Source organism: Malus sylvestris, chromosome 6, assembly GCF_916048215.2.
Source record: "Malus sylvestris chromosome 6, drMalSylv7.2, whole genome shotgun sequence".
Taxonomy (NCBI): Eukaryota; Viridiplantae; Streptophyta; class Magnoliopsida; order Rosales; family Rosaceae; genus Malus; species Malus sylvestris.
The window spans coordinates 31,530,230-31,550,144 of NC_062265.1; the positions used below are offsets into that span (position 1 = coordinate 31,530,230).

Genomic DNA, 19,915 nt, shown 5'->3' on the forward strand with positions numbered 1-19,915 from the left:
AGTGTCATAATATAAGTGGTTGAAGTTTTTTTTTTTTGGTGTGATATCCACACATCCCTTTCAATGAACATAAATTAAAAATGAGTAAAAAGAGGTGTGTGGATAGCACGCCCTTTTTTTCTTTTCAAGTATCCAACTACTTATATTGTGACAATGTACAGGACCGTGTTTCTGGCACATTGAAAAATCTCTCCAAAGACAGAGTCCAAAAACCCACATAGATTATGGAAGTGTCATGCAAGAAAGTTGGCTTGGATATTTTTCATCTGGATGATATTTGCGTGACAATGAGAGCACCCGGAATTCTGGATGATGGATTAAGCTCCAGTACATCTGCATGTGCTTGCGATCTGTTTATTTCAGTTCATGAACCTCCTTGGATAATTGGATTGCTTGATAAATAGGCTAGAATTTTATGATAATATTTTTAATTATTTGCCCACAGATTTTGGACCATTTTTTGTGTGCTGAAAGGTAGGGAAGCCCATAGGTTGTGATTTTGGAACACTGGTTTGCAAGAAAACCAAGGGAAAAGGCTATCTTCTAGAACAAGTCCATGGGTTTTGGAACTGTTTTTTGAGTCCACACTAAGCAAAGAAACAAGAGGCATATCAGTGTGCAGTATTGTTCTCCATAACCCTAATAATCCAACAATCCATCAATCCACCGGGTTCGATTTTACAACCTACTAAATTTTTACTGATTTTTTATCATTTTTTTTCTTAGTTCTCTTATGATGATATGGACTTGCATGCTACTGAGACATTGAGGTGGCATTATCTATGTAATGCCATGTGGATAAGTTAAAACACATGACTACGTATATTAAGTTTGAGATATTGTTATTTTTCCATCTCAATTGCACGTAAGTTTCCCCATAACGAAATCACCAAGACTGTGCGGTATTAGTGTTAATTAGCTAATGAATTGCTCTGTACCAAATACAACCATTGTTCGTGTGTTGTTGAAATTGTTGATCGTATCCTTCCAACATCGAAGGATGAAGATTTAGCTTAGAGCTTAAAGATTTTGAACATTTTCCCTTATTCTCAATTAGTTTTGGATCGAATGCTTACATTCTAACAAAAATCGTCATCGGATTCAACGCAAAGGCATAACATTTGACAAAGGTCTTGGCACGCAGCCTGACTGCTGAATTCATGACAGTTAAATTGCAACAACTTCATCATAATCTCCAAAAGTTGGTGTTTCTTTTCATGAGAATTTATCTATATTCAAACATGGTATATATACAATAACGTCTGGATGTTTGAAGGCCTGGAAGTGGAATTGTGGTAGAATATTAAACAATGCATGATGATTCACTTGACAAGCTCCTCCTTGCCAGCCTCTTCCAACTCTCTTAGACTTCCAACCTTCTGCTCTATCTCCTCAATCAGCTCCTCCCTCCACAACTCTGCTCTTGCTGATTCTTCTATGTCTTCTTGCTGCAATAAACAGTTCCCAAAGTTGGTCACTAAACAATGAGGAACAAAGAAAAACACTCTATCTGGTTGAAAGACCCGACAAGGTTTTAATCAGACCACTCTTTACACATGATCCTCTATATGCTTCGTTCATCAAATAAATATCATTATTCACTAAAAAAAAACCCTTAGCAACTACTAATGTTGAGTGCAATAACAGTCGGGTTTAGGCGGGGTTTTTCTTCAAAATGGTCATTTAAGTGTTTTTTTTTTCTTAATAAGAAATGGAGTTTTGAGGAGCTTATTTGTGAGAGCCCTTAAAACTACAGCTAGCTTGTGTTATCCTCATTTTCTTCACCTCTCTGGCGCTTATCTCAAATGAATTATGTAATGTCATGTGAGTAAGTTAAAACACATAACAACACATGATAAGTTTGAGGTATTGTTATTTTTCTGTCTCATTTGCATGTAAGTTTTCCTCTAATGAAATCACCAGGATTGTGAGGTTTTAGTGTTAATTAGCTAATGAATTGCTCTGTACCAAATACAACCATTGTTCGTGTGTCGTTGAAATTGTTGATCGTATCCTTCCTACATCGAAGGATGAAGGTTTAGCTTAGAGCTTAAAGATTTTGAACTTTTTCCCTTATTCTCAATTAATTTTGGATTGAATGCTTAGGCAATCTCCAACCGAAAGAGGGCCAAAGGGCTTCCTTCCTTTAGCCCTATAGCTCTGTAAGAAATTATATTTTAATGAATAGTGCTATGCCATATTAAAGAAGCCCAAAGGGCTTCCTTTATTTGGCCTTATAACCCTGCAAGAAATTATATTTTAATAAACAATGCTATGCCATATTTTATACCATCTTCAACCAAGGGAGCCAAAGAGCTATAGGCCAAACATAACCTTTTTGACAAAAAATCATCTCTAACCGAGGGGGCCAAAGAGACATAGGCAACACATAATTTATTATTTTAATTAAATTAATATGGTTAATCTCAATAATTTTTTTTATAGTATTTCGAATTGCACGTGTTGCTAACATGAGTAACTCTTCAGATTTCTTATATTTATGTAATCTCAATAATTTTTTGGATAGAATTTTGAGTGACACGTGTCGCTAAAGTAAGTAACTCTTCAAATTTCTGATCTTTATGTAATCTTAATAATTTTTCGGATAGGATTTAGTGTCACGTGTTGAGATGTAATTGATGTGCAAATTTTAAATAGAATTCTTATTTACATGACATTTCTTATCTTTAGTTTTCAATGTTGTAGGTATTTATAGGAAAAAAAAAATTAGATTTTTTTATTTTAATTTCATCCAAAAAAAAATTCAAATTCCAACGGTAACATGACGGCAGCTTGACGTTAGCTAGTTGGCGTCATGTTGACGCCAGGTAGCCGTTGGCATTCAAATGGGTTGAGCTGGAAGGCTGGCAAAATGTCAAGCTTGACATTCTGGCGTTGGAGGGCTGGCTGGAAATGGCCAGCCCGCTGGCCTGATTTTGGGGTTCGGGCCTAGTGGGGCCCACAAGCTCTTTGGCATAGCCTTTGGTTGGAGACGGTTTTCGTATCATTCCGAGCTATTTTTAACCTTATAGCTCTTTGGTTGGATCGGTTGGAGATGACTTTACATTCTAACAAAAATCGTCATTGGATTCAACGCAAATGCATAACATTTGACAAAGGTCATGGCACGCAGACGGACCGCTGAATTCATGACAATTAAAATTGCAACAACTTCATCATAATCTCCAAAAGTTGGTGTTTCTTTTCATGAGAATTTAACTATCTACAAACATGGTATATATAAATACAATAACGTCTGGATGTTTGAAGAGCTGGAAGTGGAACTGTGGAAGAATATTAAACAATGCATGATGATTCACTTGACAAGCTCCTCCTTCTTGCCAGCCTCTTCTAATTCTCTTAGACTTCCAACCTTCTGCTCTATCTCCTCAATCAGCTCCTCCCTCCACAACTCTGCTCTTGCTGATTCTTCTATGTCTTCTTGCTGCAATAAACAGTTCCCAAAGTTGGTCACTAAACAATGGGGAACAAAAAAAAAAAAAACCCTATCTAGTTGAAAGGCCCGACAAAATTTTAATCAGACCACTCTTTACACTTGGTTCTCTATATGTTTCGTTCATCAAATAAATATCATTATTCAATAAAAAAAAAGACCCTTAGCAATTGCTAATTTCAAGTGCAATAACAGTCGGGTTTAGGCGGGGCTTTTCTTCAAAATGGTCATTTAAGTGTTTTTTTCTTTCTTAATAAGAAATGGAGTTTTGAGGAGCTTTTTTGTGAGAGCCTTTAAAACTATAGCTAGCTCGTATTATCCTCATTTTCTATGCTTTTGAATAATCTATGACCTGAATATCTAATCTAAGCTAACTCAAAAGTGTGGAAATAATGTTTGATACACATAATTTAAGTAATAATTAAGGGTTAAATACCTTCTCATAAATCCAGAATCCAGTGCCATCCCCTCCATCTCCTCTATACGTCTCTGAATCATAGTATGGATCCTGAAAACATTCCCCAACCTTTCAGAATAATCTCTAAACTAATGAAATTATATAATCTAATTAAATTTTGAATATAAAAAACAAATTGAAGTGAGAGTAGCTAATTAATTACCTTCATGGAACCAAAGAACAAGCATCCCCAACAAGTGAACATGATGTAAAAAGTATCTACAAAACAAAAAAAATTGTCACAATTTTCAAGCATTCCCAATTAAAATCCACCACAAATTACACAAAAACTAATAAAAAATTAATTAGGAAATACAATACTTACAGACATTCTTTATGTTTTCATCACTGAGATGCACGATAGATTTGTGGGTTATGAGGTCTCTCTGGCCTTCTATGTGTTCCACAAGAACTGCCATTAGAGGCCAGTCTGGGAAAGCATTTGTTCTGCAGAAAGAGGCTCTTTTGCTTTTTTTCCCTACGATCTATAAAACCAAAATATATTAATGCAGTAAATTTTTTGATAAATTCATGAAAAGTTCATTTTTTGGGGACAAAAAATTTACAAAGCTGGTTAATTACCTGCCTGCACCCACTGAAAAGTTCAGAGCTTGAAGACTGCCTAAGCTGCCAAATAAAAGTACTCAAAAGCATTTCCGTGGATATGCACCATTTTTATTTTACAAGACAACACACTAAACTACTCTAATCTACGTGGGGGAGGGCGCGGAAACTGTTTGTGTTAACTGACTTAACTCACGTTTGTCCATATAGCATTTCAAACATAACAAGACAATTTGCAGTACAAGTGATTAATATAAGAGAAAAGTTGAATTTTTACCAATCTGGTTGATGAGCAACTCATGTCCAATTTTGTTGTTTGGAGAGAAGAGCTGTGAATATGTGGAGTGGTAATGGTGAATCCCATGATAGCTTTTGCCATTGTCTTCCAATGAGTTTGAGTGCAGAAGATGCACTTCCAAATTGGATTGTAAGAGTTTGGGTTGCGAATTTTGTTTTCATTGGTTTGGAAAGAAAGTGGATAAGAGAACCATTTGCAACCACCCTTCTGATGGAGTTTTAGCCATATGAAAATTTCAAATTGGCAATAAATACTGTATTTTAACAGAAATTATCAACTGGCCTATTAGCTCAGCTGGTTAGAGCGTCGTGCTAATAACGCGAAGGTCGCAGGTTCGAGACCTGCATGGGCCATATTTTTCCTGTTTTAGTTTCTTATTTTTTGTACTTTTGTTGCATTTTCATTCACCTTCCCGATCTGTTTTCTAGGAAAATCCGTCCATTTTCCCGGAAAATTTCATGGGGAGGACTGGATTGTTCGATCTGAAACGGCACTTCGCCTTCTACGGCGCTTATCACAGCAACCCAGTTAACATTTTGATCCACACACTGTTTGTGTGGCCGATTTTCTTCACCTCTCTGGTTCTCTTCTACTTCACACCTTCTCTCTACAGTTTCCCAAATGGGTTCTGTTTGAATTTTGGGTTTGCTCTCACTGCGATGTATGCTACTATGCTGGGTTTTATGTGTGCTTGGATTAGAAAGCTGGGTCTGTTGCTGCTCTGCTCTGTGTTCTCTGCTGGGTTCAATCCACCTTGCTTGCTAGCCGTCTTGGGTTTTCTCTGTCATGGAAGGTAAAGCTGAAAGCTCTCTCCTTTTTGCGATTTCTGGGTGATGATTTTATGGTTCTAAGGATATGGATTTTGGGTTCGATGGAATGGTTTTCTAACATTTTAATCTGATTAAATTTCCTGTCTTTTTTATGATATTAAGTTAGGGTTAAGGAGTTCAGAGCTAGGAATTCTGTTACACTATGTTAAAGAAATTTAAGATTAATAAGGAATTTCAAAATGATAGAAATTGAAATAACAAAATTTTACTTTTTAGAATTTGTAAATTTTCTTATTTGGTTAAGCTAAAAGAACAATGGAATTGAATACAAAATTTCTTATTTTTAAACTCTCAATCATTGAAATTGGGAAATGACACCTATTTACATAGAATTTGAACTTGGAAATTGGTAATCCCAAATTCTAAGTTTTTTTCCACGCGAAAATTCTAAATTTCTATGTTTATGAATCTAAATGAGGGAATTGGTGCATGTCAATCTATAAATTTTGACTTTTACCAAAATTTCAAGTTTATTTATTTCATCCAAATATAGTGTTAGTTTTGTTGATCAATTTGGACAGGAATCCTCTGGATTCCTTCCTCCTAATCCACCAAGTCCGAGGTCCGGACCGTTGGAATTTGATATAACGGTTAAAATTATTATAACTTTTAAAGTGAATCCGTGTTTGTAGCCGTTGGATCAAATTTCAACGGTCCGGATCCCTGAACTATAACTTTTAAAGTGAATCCCTGTTTGTAGCTGTTGGATCACATTTCAATGGTCCGGATTCTAAATTTCATGGATTAAGAGGAAGAAATCCGAAGAGACCTGTCCGATCAATTTGACTTGATAGGACCTAGTTGTCCCACATCGGAAAAATAACAAATGTCGGAGTGGTTGAAGAGCTCTTGGGAACCCCTTAGCCGGTTTTTAGGGGCAAGTTCTACCCACGGTGTCTTCACAGAATTTGGAATGCAGTCCTAGTTGGGTGAATGTTTGAAAATTCTTGTCCATGAAGTTTATGTTTTACAGGATGTGAATGTGTTGTGTGGGGTTTAGGGTTTTGGAGGAGGCAATGACTTTGAATGGAAGGGCCACTTGGATGAACTCTGCCTTTCTGTCCATCAAGAGATGTACGTCTCTGGTTCGTGTGTTGGCTTCGGATGGGCTTCTTGTCCTCCTCTATAGGTCTCTCCGGTGATGGTCATGTTTGTCTAGCTCTGGTTCGGACTTTAGCTTCTCCGGTTTTCCCTGTTCTGGCGCCTTTGCCTAGCTTTGTTGTTTTTCAATTTCCTAATTCTACGAGGAATCACTTGTTCAGGTTGTGTTGGCTGCTCAGTTGTTCTGTTGGACTGGACAGTTCATAGGCCACGGGGTTTTTGAGGTAACTGAGATTTTGTAATACGCATTGTGCCTGTGTTCCAGACGTACTATACATCTCACGATAATCATTTTCGTGGTTGAAAGCAGCAAAATGTGTATGCATACCTGACGATAACATATCTTTCCAGAAACGAGCACCAGCTCTTTTGGACAACCTTGTTCAAGCGTTTCTAATCGGTCCTTTCTTTGTGCTGCTTGAGGTAACGAATCTAAATCCTTTCTGAATCGGAGATGGTTTCTCTTGTTGATGATGGGAGTCATGTTACTGTTGCATTGTGCAGTGTCTTCAATTGGTATTCGGCTACGAACCTTATCGAGGGTTTCATGCAAGCGTGGAAGAAAAGATAGAAGCTCAGATCAAAGAGTGGCAGAACAAGAAACAAAAGAAAATCACTTAGCTTAGATAGGTTATATCAGACTGTAACCCTCTGTAAAGAATGAGATTATGTATAAATCTGTATCCGTATTTGTCGAGTATTGTACACCTTACCAAGCTCTGGTTTTGGAACTCCCTTTTCCTTCATTGGTTCTCTCTTATAAGAGCATCCCCAATGAGGGCTTTGTTGTGTTTGGCTCATACATTTGTGAGTAATTATGAGTCATGTGTTAACAATAATGAAATGACCTGTGTTTGCTTTCGGTGGAAATATCACATGGTGTGGGTTGCATGAAAGTTGCATGGTGTGGGTTGCATGAAAGTTGCAGACAAAGTAAAAGCAAAAGTTTAGTGGACATCATCATGAGTAAAGATATAATGATGATGCTTGCTTTTACTTTAATGATGATGTTTGTTTTTTGCTTTAATGATGATGCAAGACACAATGATGATGGCTATGATGGCTTGGCCTTATATTGAGAAGGCTTGCTGAGTTAGGGAGAGAGAGAGCATTCGGCTCTCTCCTGAGAAGGCATCAGATAGCATCCAAAGGGGGAGAGCATTCGGCTCTCCCATGGGAAAGCATGGGCATGGGTGAGAGAAAAATCAAGATAGCTAGAGTGAAAAGTATTCTAGTGAAAGAACTCTTGGGGTAGAGTGAGGCTCTTGGGAAAATTCTATGAGTGGGTGTGCAAGAGATTTGGGATTGGGTTATGTTGATTTAACTCATGTGTACTTGTACTGTTATTCTCATAGTGAAGAGCAATATCTCTCCGGGGACGTAGGCAGGTTTTTGCCGAACCTCGTAAATTTCTCGGTGTCTTTATTTCTTGTATTTTATTCTGTTCAACTGAGTGTGATTTTGATGAGGTTGTAATCTGAATCTCGTTTCCGCACTGATGAACGGACCAAGGCACAACAAGCTTTATCCTCCATCAGGCTACTACATATGAAACGCTAGTGATAAATCTCAGCAAAAACAAAACGTCTTTTTAGATGGAATGCTATAAAACTTTCGAGACTTTATACAGAACGCTGAAGTGAAAGTGGTCATTTCGAAATGATCTCTGACCTTTAAACCAGGCTATTACCAGGCTCTGGTTTTTGAACTCCCCTGTCAATCATTGATTTTCTCACTCGTATAACTTCGTTCCATTCACCCGAACTTGCGTACATGTTCGATAGAAGAACGTAGTCGCTGCTGTGATCTGGTTCCAGCTCCAAAAGATGACCCCTCACCTTTTCTCCGAGCACAATGTCACCGTGCAGCCGACACGCTCCCAACAATGTCCTCCATATAACGGCATTACACTCCATTGGCATGCTTTTTATCAACCTGTAAGCCTCCACCACGTACCCGGCTCGCCCCAACATATCCACCATGCATCCGTAGTGCTTCATGGTTGGTTGGATACGATACTCCTTGCTCATAACATCAAAATACCTTCTTCCTTCATCAACCATCCCTCCATGGCTACAAGCACACAAAACTCCCAAGAAAGTTACTTCATCCGGCATCCCAAGCTTTTCCTTCAACATCTTCGAGAACAATTCCAATGCATCGTCTGCACGCCCATGCGTTGCAAGCCCCAGAATCATCGTGTTCCACGACACTATGTTCTTCCCCTTCATCTTACAAAACGTCTCATATGCTTCTTCAAAAGCTCCGCACTTTGCGTACATGTCGATAAGCGAATTAGTCACCGTCACACTGCTGCTAAGATTCAAACGATTAATAAAAGAATGAACTCTCCTCCCAAAATCTAATGCACCCAATGTAGAGCACGCCGAGAGGGTCACAACCACCGTGGCGTCATCAGGTTCTGTGCCACTGTTTACCATCCGTAAAAACAAGTCAAGTGCTTCCTTACACTTTCCGCAATTGACATAACTATCAATGATAGTATTCCAAGCCACTAAATCTGGTCGAGGCATTTCATCAAACAGATTGAACGCAGTTTGGTCATCCTTCAACATCCCATACATATGAATGAGAGTGTTCCTTACAAAGACATGAGACTCCAACCCATGCTTCAGAGCAGCACAATGCATCTGTTTCCCCAAAACGTAAGAACCCAATTGCCCACAAACCTTGAGCAAGAAGGAAAGTGTGAAATTATCAGCCACCTTTCCATTCTCCTGCATTCTCTTATAAAACTCAAATGCCCTTTCAGGCTTCCTGGTCTTCCCAAACCCTCTGATCATTGTGTTCCACAAAAACCCATCCGGGCTTTCAACGCTTCTGAAAACAGAGACGGCATAGTCCATGTCTCCGCGGTCCAAAACCGCGCAGAAAGAGACGATCTTGCCAAGAACAAAGACGTTTTGATCAAGCCCTTTGTGGATTATGTGGCCATGGATTTGCTTTACATGTTTCGTGGTGGTGCATTGCTTGAAAAGGGACATAAACCTGTGCACCTTTTGAAATATGGCATCGTGCATTGAGGTCTTTTACAAATTACAAGTTTTGGGAAGCGGTAGGGAAGATTGACTTTCTTTGGCTTTGGCTACGGAGTTTTTTAATTAGGCGCCAAAGGTGGTTAACGGTCATAAAGTAAACGGACTGCAAATTTTTCTTGGAGATTTCATATTTTAATGGTGCGAGAACAAAGTTACAAATCCAGCCAACCATTGCATCAAATAGCAGATTTGCAGAAATCTCTGAAACGGTAACAAAGGTTTGGTTGAGGCCATTGCGTTCTTGGTTCAATTTTTGATGGACCCTGTTCTCTTTTCTCTTTTGGGCTTCTGAAAACTGGTTTTGGACCAAAAACGAATAAAAAAGAATACACAACACCATGTCAGATGATGAGATAGCGAGAGGAAATTACATACAAGCTACTAGCCTACATTGGAGCGATATTCATTTTCACTGGTAAATATGAGATCTCCTTTTTGACTCTTTGTCATGTGGATGGTGAGTTTGATAACTATGACAGACCCATTTTGTGACTTATCTCAAATCTTCCCCCTCTAGCAGAATATTGGGTCTAAAAATAGAAGAGATTATATCGAAGAATTTCTCTAGAAAGAGATTACAGTTTCTTAAGCAATACTAACACCACCTCGTTTCATGTGAAGACATAGATATTAATAGTGGATATCCTTAGTTGCACGCAAGTATCACACTGTAAAGGGATTATAGTTTACTAATGCACAACAGCTCTTATTGTTGTTGATTTTATCGATGCACAGTAAAAATTACACCAAGCATCACACTGTAAAGAGATTATCTTAAAACCTAAATTGACAGTCCACAATAAGCATCACCAGTTATGTGTGTGTGATTACAGTTTTACCTTTTCCTTTTTTAGACGAGTACTTTGGATTTACTTTTTCCTTGTTTGGATGGATGCTTTTCTGTTGGACTTGAAAGAAAGTTTAATTCTGCATGGATCAAACTCCAAGCTGCTGTTAGATGAAAAGAATGGGTGGGTGGTTTCTGAACTATCTTCCTTGTCCTGAATTGATATTGCTCACATGGGACTGCTTTAAAAGATAAATGCATTCATCTCAATTAGGGTTTGCAGTTGTGGTGTCTGTGAAAAAAATAGACCATATATATAGGGACTGTGAGAACCATTCAGAATGGCAATGGAAAAACAAATTGATAGCTTTCCCTGAATATAAAAAAAAAAAATATATATATATATATATTGACTGATACAAAGCAAGAAGAACACCTGGAAAAAGTGTACTCAATGAAGCCACAACTCAAATGGCCATTTCTACTGTGGCTTTTTTAACATTTATGAGCTCCAGTTGTGACATTGCCCAAGAAAAATGCCTTCCTACCCACATGCCCAAAAGAGCTTTTTAGCTCTGTTGGTGTGTGTAGAAGAAGCTCACAAGTGCTTTTGTATTTACTCATTCCTTGTTAGCTAGGCAGTGTTAGGTTGTTCACACATGGGATTGTGCTTGAAAGCCAAAACAAACTGATTGAAATTATCTGGCTTAAAGTTGAGTATAATTTCTTAGTGGCTAAGTGGGCAAAAGAAGAGAAAAAGCATAGTTTTTTTATTTTATTTTTATTTAAGCGATATTCTAATTTGACTTAAACTAAATTATGACAGAGATTCAAACTTTAATATAATTAATTAAGGAGAAGTGCATTACTCTAGCAAACTTGGCTCTTTCCCAAGTTTACAAATTAGTATTTTAGTATAAACGTATCAATTAGATCTATGACTAATTAACTGTATCAATTAGACCTACGGCTGTACTTTCTTGCATGCATGCCATAATGGGGTAGGAACCGGCCTCCTTTTATGGTAATCTGTGCAAGACAATTCAAGTTCATGGAAGCTGATCTTCTTCTATAATTGACTTTGGCTTTGATGAATTATTGATCACTTTATGTCTTCATCAATCATAATTAGAGACCAATTGCTATAGCTTTTACTTCAAGCATGAAATGCATATGAAGCCAATCTACATTTAGACACACTTGGAATCATTTAGATTAGTTTAATTCGATGTGGTTCATCCTGCCTAATCTTGGGATTAAAAAGCTAGGTTTAGTCGGCCGACAAAGTCTATATTATAATAATTCAGGGCTCGTTTGATAACGTGTTGAAAATTAAAACTAAAAAGGTGAATGAAAAAAATAAATAAAAACCAATTAATTAGCGTCTCTCTACTTTGTTCAAAAACATGAAAAGTTTGAATTTTCTGTTCTCAAATCAAACTGAAAATTATATATATATGTACTGTTCCATTGTGGGGGTACATTTGAAGGGTTATACATTTTCTTAGTCTCTAATACCTGTCCCGTGGAATAATATGGACTTGAAACCCTAGGCATATAAACTTTTCATCACATCAAGGTTGGCTAATTATTGATTATTCTGTGATTGTTGGCTTCATATGCTTTGTTTCATTACTTTATATGTCGCGAATCACAATCTCTTTGGTCACCTTGTCCAACCACACCTCTATATACACTTGAAATATATATGTTACCCCACACATTGCAATTATTAGAGATTGTTGCCAATCTCTTGAATGTAATTGCGGCCATTATATATTATGGTATTTACATTTTAAAATGTTTTGATTAGATGATTACAAAGTTATAATATATTCACGACAGTGGCGGCTTTGGGGAGTGCCAAATGAGCAGTTGCATAGCCCCCATCTCCAAGGTCCACCAACTTTTAGTTATATATATGCCACTTAGTATTCCGGTTTAGTGGTATTTCTCTTCACTTGTAAGTGAGAGATTTTAAGTTCGATTCTCGCCAAAGACGAATTTGAACCATATTATTGCTAACTCATTGTGAGGCTAAGTCCACCCTTCCCCTTTAGTGTAGATAATATTATTTGTTCAATATATATATATATATATATATTTCAGTTCTAATGTCTCTATTAAAAAAAAAATCTATATATGCATAACTTAATTAAGTACAAATTTGAAAAATATCCGAAGTTATTTTCTGTTTTGGAGAATACTATATCTTATAATATATTGTTTAGTATTGTGTTACAAAGTTGACTTTCATACTAAGTTTCGTACTCATAAATATACTGTAGAAGAAAAAAAAATGTTTTAAACACCCAAAAAAAAAAGTTTCGTATGTGAAAGTGCCCTATTTTAATTTTCGCACAAAACCCTTGAAATCTCAGAGCCGCCCCTAATTCACGATTAGTATGAGTTATAATATATGTGCATGTGTATTGATACACTACTACAAAAAATACTTTGCACGACGAAATAAGATTTGTTGCGCAAAGTATGATTTCGTTACTCAAAACCTTACGAGACAAAATTTTTGTTATACATGATTAGTTGCGCAAAGCTTGTTACGATAGGGTTTGCATGACGAAAATAAATATTCATCGCGCAAAGTTTTTGGTTTTTTATTATTTTTATTTAATTTAATTAATTTAATATTTTGTGCGACGAAATTAATTGTTTGTGAGAAGAAATATTTTGTTGAGCAAGTTTTTTTTTATTTCTCTTATTTTAATTTAATTATAGTAATTGTTTACGCGACGAAATATTTGGTAGCGCAAAATTTTTCGAATTTTTACTTTTTTAATTTAATTTAATTGTATCTTTATTTTTTCAATACTTTAATTTAAATTGACATATTCAAAATAAAATTACATATGAAAAATAGTAATCAAATTATCCATAATATATATTATATTAAAAATGTACACATAAATTACCAAAGTACAATAATAAAATCCTAATACAAGTCTAATGTGGTGGTAGTGGCAGGGGATATGGTCCGATAGTGTCCTAATCATCAACTTTCGCCGTCAAAGTCTCGACGATTCCCTACGAACAAAACAAACATGGTCAAATAACAAAAAAAAAACATAAAATAATCCCAAAAAATCGGCATAATCTCTCCTAAAATTGGCATACCCCAAATCCAACCCCAAACTCCACCCCACACCAAACTCAATTATTTAACTCCAAAAACATATATTAATGAAAAAATATTAAAATTTGGGGAGAAAATACCTTTTGGCAAGATTAAGAGTGAGTGAGAATGAGAGAGAGGAGTGAGTGTGAGAGAGTTAGAGGAGATAGTGAGAGAGAGATGAAAGAGTGAGTAAGAGTGAGAGATAAAGAAGAGAGTGAGTGAGAGTGAGAGATAGAGAAGAGAGAGAAGATAGATTAAGTGAGAGGAGTGAGTGTGAGAGAAAGGGTCGGATTTAGGGAGAGGAAAAGAGATTAGAGGTAAGAAAATAGAGAAAGACATTGAGAAAATTGTGGATGAGTTATTTTAGTATTAAAAACTGTATCACTTTGCGCGATGAAATATTGGTATCACAAAGTCTTAAAAAAAAATAAAAAATAACATTTCCCACGTCCCATTTTTGGCGCTGCCCAAATTTTTAGGGTTTTGCACTACGAAGTGTTGGTCATGCAAAGTCTTAAAAAAATTCCCGTGTCCCATTTTTGGCGCCTGCCCAAATTTAAGGATTTTGCGCAACAAAATATATGTTCGTCGCGCAAAATTAAATTTTTTTTATTTATAAATAATAAAAAAGAAAATAATTTTATTTTACAATTTCAAATATAAATAAATTAAAATAAATAGGGTTTGGGAGACCAAATGTTGATTCGTCATGCAAAGAAAATAATTTAGTTCAACAATATATAAATGAAAAACAAGTAAATAGGGTTTAGGCGACGAAATATTGATATTCGTCATGCAAAGTTTTTAAAAAATAAAATAACTATATTTTAAAATTTATAATATAAAATTAAAAATAAAAGAAAGAAAATAAATTGGTTTAGGCTTCGTCGTGCAAAGGTTTTTAAAAAATAATTTTTTATTTTTGTAAAGACTTTACGAGATGAAGTTTAAACTCGTCATCCACCTATACTGTAAAACATGATGAATTGGCTATACCAAGTTACGATATTCTAGTGCAAATAACAATTAGTTAAAACCCTAACTAGTTAAATGGAAATATGCATTGGTCTCCGTATACCTACCTTTAACTTCATCGTCATATATACGATTGATTAGTTGAATCAAATGGTCAATCAAAGTATTAAGTTTGAATTATTAATGAATCGTTTAATTAGTTGATGAAATCCTATTAAACCTAGTTGCTAATTGATATTTTTCAATGAGCTGTACATTTTGTTGATGCACAAAATCGGAGGTCTTGGAACAACGTAAATCCGATCGTGAATCTATAAGTAAGTAAATAACACAAGATGTATCGTGGTTCACCCCAAGGTTTGGGCTACGTCCACACTGATTATTGTATTTCTGAGAGGTGAGGGAGAGAACCTCTGAATATGAGAGGGGATGTGAGAGGGGTGAGAAGGCTTCAGAAATGGCCTCCTCTAATTGTAAGGGTGATGAGTCTTTTTATAGAATAAGGGCTCCTCACTTATTACATATTTGCCCCTTCCTTTATTACACAATTACATTTAAGTCCCCCGAGTATTTATACGAGATCTAAATACGGAAGCCCTAAGTATGGTATAAACAGTAGTCCCCCAAGTTTTCAGTCAAGAGAGTCTTTTGGCTGGAGACTTGAAATTCAGTTTATGTGTGGGCCGAAGTAACTAGATGTCGTTTTGAACTGATGCTTGGTATGCGGCGGTGCCCAATCTGAAATGATGCTCAATTAGAAGTAGCACATGTTGCGAGGCTGCTCGGTTTGTGGCTTATGTTGCCTTGGTTGGCTCGGCTTGTGGCGTTGAAGGTGAGGGAGTCCCTTTTTTAGAATAAGGGCTTACTCCTCAATACAAAAATTATGGGCTAGAGTCGATGCTCGCGGCGAGGTAGTTGCTCACCAGGCAGTGATGTTCTCTAATGAAGGTGAGGGAGTCCCTTTTATAAAAGAAGGGCTCGCTCATCAGTACATGAATAATGGGTTAGGAGTGATGCTCGCGGCGAGGCGGTTGCTCAGCGGGCGGCGATACTCTCTAATGAAGGTGAGGGAGTCCCTTTTATAAAATAAGGGCTCGCTCCTCAGTACATGAATAATGGGTTAGGAGTGATGCTCGCGGCGAGGCAGTTGCTCAGCTGGCGACGATGCTCTCTAACGAAGGTGAGGAAGTCCCTTTTATAAAATAAGGGCTCGCTCCTCAATACATAAGTGATGGGCTAAGTCCCCCAAGTATTTTTCATGAGTGCTCTCTAATGAAAGTAAGGGAATCCCTTTTATAGAATAAGGGCTCGCTTCTCAATATATAGATAATGGGCTAAGTCCCCCAAGTATTTTCTATGAGGCCCAGTTGATGCCCAATATATGGTATATAGTGTAGTCCCCTAAGTCTTCGGTCAATAGAGTATGTTGGTTGGAGACTTCAAATTGAATCTATGTATGGGCTGAAGTGGCGGTTGTTCGGAGGCGGTATTTGTATACCTTGCACTGAAGCTTTGTAGGTGAAGCTTTGCAAGTGAAGCTTTGAAGCTGGAGCTCTGTAAATGAAGCTTTTGAAGCTAAATCTTTTTGTAAATGAATATTTTGAAGCTAGAGCTTTGTAAATGAAGCTTTTGAAGCTAGAGCTCTGTAAATGAAGTTTTTGAAGCTAGAGCTTTTGTAAATGAAGCTTTTGAAGCTGATTGACATGAGTGATGCTCATGAATATTTATGTTGATTGATATGAGTGATGCTCATGGATGTTGACATGAGTGATGCTCATGAATGTTGACATGAGTGATGCTCATGAATGTTTATGTATGATTGATATGAGTAATGCTCATGTATAATTTGGGAGTACTGGACGTACTTTTGATCGCCTGGTTGGAGCTATTTTGGGCTTATAGGCATTCGCCCTCCACACAACATTCCAACCTGTTTATTTTGGGCTTTGCTTTTTTATTTATTATTACCCTCTGATGGGGTTTATACAGATGTCTCCGAAAAATAAATCACATTATACAAAAACAAGAAAAATAAATCACATCATTCTGGTGGGGTGTTTATTTCTTGCTTTTGCTTTTCTCTTTTCCACCACACCTTTCTTTTGCTTTTGTTTTTTTTTTCTACTTTTATTATTCTGTTGATGAGGTCCAGGTGCATTAGCCTTTGCTTTACTTTGTAGATGGCAGACAAAAGTAAAGTAAAGTTCTCTTTACTTTGCTTTACTTTGCAGATTGCAGATGGCGGGGGCATGGACTTGTCCTTCTTCTATTTTCCTCTTTACACACAATCACCGTCAGCACCCTATTCTTCATTGCTGCCTTCACCTGATCAATCTTCGCATTCTCCGGCAGCTTGAACCTCCTTATGAACTTTTTAAGCTAGACTCTGGCTATTGATGAATTTCTTGATTACTTGGGTCGACATGTTGTCTCGATTGGCCCAGCTTGCTTTGCCATCTGAAAATAGGCCTCAAGCTTCTTTTTCAGTGTTACATGTTCTTGCTTCAGTCGCCTTCTACGTTTCCTGCATTACAATATTCCCTAAACTGTTGGCAGTCAACTTTCACCGTTTTGGCTCCGATGCTTGAGCTACTTCCCTTGAATTGGTGCATATAGTTGTCCAACTTATTAAAATCACGAGGGTTCCTCTGTAGTGCCTGTTCTAGGTGATCATCATCATTAACCGTTGCTTTTTGGTGGCGAAAACGCATAACAGATGACTGAGCCGGCTGAGTCGACGCTGACGACAACGTCGTTGTAGAAGCAGAAGCTGATATGGTGGATGGGTCTGCTGTGATCAGATTCATCAGCTTCCTCCCTGACAAGTCTACCATAACTAAAGTTGAGATGAGGTTCTATCAAAGGAGAATCCGAGTTGAAGCCATCTTTGCCATCGCCGGAGATTGCCGAAAAATGGTGGAGGAAGGGAACTTCTCGGTGTCATTCCACAGACAATGAAGGTCTGTGAGGAAGATCCGTGAGGCTCCGTGAGGAAGATCCGAGCTTGAGTTCGGGTTTTTGGATCTTCGAGACGCTCCAGCTGGTGGCTTGGATCCAAGATATCAGATCATATCGCTGGAAAACCAGCCGTGAATAGCCGACGACACGTTCACGATTTGCCCTTGAACGCCACTGGCCGCAACCATTTCAATCATTGTGTTGAGCAACAGCTTCGTCAACATAAAATGACTGAGATAATTAGTAGCAAAGGTCATTTCGATTCCGTCGTGAACTTTCCGACATTATTTATGAGAAGATTGAGAGGCAGCTGGAGGGACTTGAACTTAGAGGCGAAGCTCCTAACGGAAGCGGGGGAGCTGAGATCGAGAGCCATGACGATGATCTCAAAGCCGGGAAACTAGGAGGGAATTCAAGCCTTGGCGTCCTTGGCACTTTGAGGCTTCGAGCTGGGAGGACCAGCTTGGCCCCGCGCTTGGCTAAACTCGAGCCGTCTCAGCTCTGATCTCTAACGTAGCGCCTATGATGATGGCGGTGATGTGGCGGAGATCGGGGGAGGCGTCGGTGACTTACTCGGCTGTACTCTTTGAGCCGTAGCCACTTTGTTTTAAATACATACACAGACTTTGAGATGCAGAAAGAGGGTTAGGAAAGAGAGAGATCTGCGAAGGTTTTTTTTTTTTTTTTTTTTTTTTTTTTTTTTTTTTTTTTGAAACAGCCCAAGGATGGAGGTTATGGGTTTTTGGTTTGTGCTGATTCACGGTGGACAGTGATGAAATTTGATGAAAAAATGAAAGAGAACCGACTTAGTTTTTTTGGGTTGTGCAGATTCCCACAGACGGCGCCAAATGTTGATGCACAAAACCGGAGGTCTTGGAACAACGTAAATCCGACCGTGAATTTGCAAGTAAGTAAATAATACAAGATGTATCGTGATTCACCCCAAGGTTTGGGCTACGTCCACACTGATTATTGTATTTCTGAGAGGTGAGGGAGATAATCTCTAAATATGAGAGGGGATGTGAGAGGGGTGAGAATGCTTCAGAAATGGCCTCCTCTAATTGTGAGGGTGATGAGTCCTTTTATAGAATAAGGGCTCCTCACTTATTACATATTTGCCCATTCCTTTATTACATAATTACATTTAAGTCCCCTGAGTATTTATACAAGATCTAAATACGGAGGCCCTAAGTATGGTATAAACACATTTAAATGTTTTTTTCAATTAGCATTTGTTAATTGCATGAGTTTTATTTCTTTTTCTTTGTCTCTTGCCTCTTTTTCTCAACCACTTCCTTAGCCCCTACTTAAATATGAATTTTTTTTTTTTGGAAGACTGGAAATAAGAATAACCAGGGCAAAAGCCAACAATACAAGGAGAGTCCACAGAGGGACAAACAAAGCAATACAGAAGAAGGGCAGTGTGCAAGACAACAGCCAAGAGACGCTGCCACAAAGGCCAAGCGTCGTCCCAACACACCACCATAGCACTAACACTTATGGAGTGCAAGGAAGGCCATCCTTGTTGAGAATGTGAATCAATGAAGATGGGGGACATCTGACCCAAGTTTGATCGCACATCTCCATGTTCTTCCTCGATGCCAAAAGGTCCGCCGTCTGGTTGGCCGGTCTTGGAACCCAAGACCAATGATAGCCCTGAAAAGAGGTCCCCACTCTTAAGATATTTTGAAATATAGGGAACACTTCCCAGCTTCCATTAGAGATATCCCCATTCAAAGAGGAGACTACCTCTAAAGAATCCGATTCCGCAACAACCCAACCAAAACCAAGGTCGGCTGCCAACTTGCACCCCCTAAGCATCGCCATTGCCTCTGCAAACACCACCTACTGAGCCACAATTGCGATAATTAAATAAGCTGACGGTACTACGACATAATAATATTTTAAGACTATCTGTTTAACAACTTAATTACAATATTTAATTTGTGGCTTTCAAACAAAATATTTTAGTTTGTGGAATGTTTATTCTTCTTCTTTATTTGCTTCAACTTTTGCATACAGATGCAGACACGTCTGCAATAGCTTACTTCATATCAGATTCTTGCGGGTCTTGCTTTCTGGTCATCAAAATATGCTGAATATAATGTGAAAACAACACGTTATTTTACGTAATGATCTTCTCTTGATTACTTTATCAGCTTGCTTCTATTTGACTGTCAGTCGGTCAGTAAGTTGATTTAAGGATGGCTTAAACTAATTAGCTGCTGCTCAGTTAATTTAATTTCTTCAAGATGATTTGTGTGGATGCAAATTTCTTCCTCCTCGATCTTGGACAAAA

At 37.7% G+C, this 19,915-nt stretch overlaps 3 protein-coding genes, 1 non-coding gene and 2 pseudogenes across 6 annotated transcripts; 2 read left to right on the plus strand and 4 right to left on the minus strand.

Moving 5' to 3' along the window:
- Positions 1 to 1,169: 1,169 nt before the first annotated feature.
- On the minus strand, positions 1,170 to 4,943 carry LOC126624967 (photosynthetic NDH subunit of subcomplex B 4, chloroplastic-like). Of its 3 annotated transcripts, none has more exons than XM_050294034.1 (6): positions 4,753 to 4,943; positions 4,494 to 4,538; positions 4,237 to 4,396; positions 4,075 to 4,130; positions 3,891 to 3,962; positions 1,170 to 1,448 (listed from the first exon to the last, which is right to left on the minus strand). In XM_050294034.1, exons 1-6 carry the CDS (start codon positions 4,852 to 4,854, stop codon positions 1,323 to 1,325), a joined length of 561 nt encoding a protein of 186 aa, XP_050149991.1. In that variant the 5' UTR covers positions 4,855 to 4,943; the 3' UTR covers positions 1,170 to 1,322. The 3 variants fall into 3 exon arrangements, with proteins under 3 accessions (XP_050149991.1, XP_050149990.1, XP_050149992.1); XM_050294033.1 differs by lacking the exon at positions 1,170 to 1,448 and adding an exon at positions 3,137 to 3,445 and having other exon boundaries at positions 4,753 to 4,940; XM_050294035.1 differs by lacking the exons at positions 1,170 to 1,448; positions 4,494 to 4,538 and adding an exon at positions 3,137 to 3,445 and having other exon boundaries at positions 4,753 to 4,942.
- A 109-nt stretch (positions 4,944 to 5,052) lies between these two features.
- TRNAI-AAU (transfer RNA isoleucine (anticodon AAU)) lies at positions 5,053 to 5,126 on the plus strand. The gene has a single exon. It is a non-coding gene; the product is annotated as a tRNA-Ile (tRNA).
- LOC126625362 (2-hydroxy-palmitic acid dioxygenase mpo1-like) lies at positions 5,080 to 7,574 on the plus strand (annotated as a pseudogene).
- A 693-nt stretch (positions 7,575 to 8,267) lies between these two features.
- On the minus strand, positions 8,268 to 10,027 carry LOC126625297 (pentatricopeptide repeat-containing protein At4g21065-like). The gene has a single exon (XM_050294384.1). The coding sequence runs from the start codon at positions 9,743 to 9,745 to the stop codon at positions 8,378 to 8,380; it is 1,368 nt and encodes a 455-aa protein (XP_050150341.1). The 5' UTR covers positions 9,746 to 10,027; the 3' UTR covers positions 8,268 to 8,377.
- A 7,135-nt stretch (positions 10,028 to 17,162) lies between these two features.
- Positions 17,163 to 17,492, minus strand: LOC126625619 (histidine-containing phosphotransfer protein 4-like). Its single transcript, XM_050294663.1, has one exon. It carries the CDS (start codon positions 17,490 to 17,492, stop codon positions 17,163 to 17,165), a length of 330 nt encoding a protein of 109 aa, XP_050150620.1.
- A 24-nt stretch (positions 17,493 to 17,516) lies between these two features.
- Positions 17,517 to 19,443, minus strand: LOC126625620 (short-chain dehydrogenase TIC 32 B, chloroplastic-like; annotated as a pseudogene).
- Between the last annotated feature and the right edge of the window lie 472 nt (positions 19,444 to 19,915).

What these genes read in the sequence shown, in the direction of transcription:
- LOC126624967 (XM_050294033.1), bottom strand. Translation starts at nt 4,854, where the DNA reads ATGGCAAAAGCTATCATGGGATTCACCATTACCACTCCACATATTCAC. An exon ending in GTTGCTCATCAACCAGATTG is followed by an intron (nt 4,539 to 4,752) that starts GTAAAAATTCAA and finishes TTTATTTGGCAG; the next exon opens with CTTAGGCAGTCTTCAAGCTC. An exon ending in TTTTCAGTGGGTGCAGGCAG is followed by an intron (nt 4,397 to 4,493) that starts GTAATTAACCAG and finishes TTGGTTTTATAG; the next exon opens with ATCGTAGGGAAAAAAAGCAA.
- LOC126625297 (XM_050294384.1), bottom strand. Translation starts at nt 9,745, where the DNA reads ATGCACGATGCCATATTTCAAAAGGTGCACAGGTTTATGTCCCTTTTC.
- LOC126625619 (XM_050294663.1), bottom strand. Translation starts at nt 17,492, where the DNA reads ATGGTAGACTTGTCAGGGAGGAAGCTGATGAATCTGATCACAGCAGAC.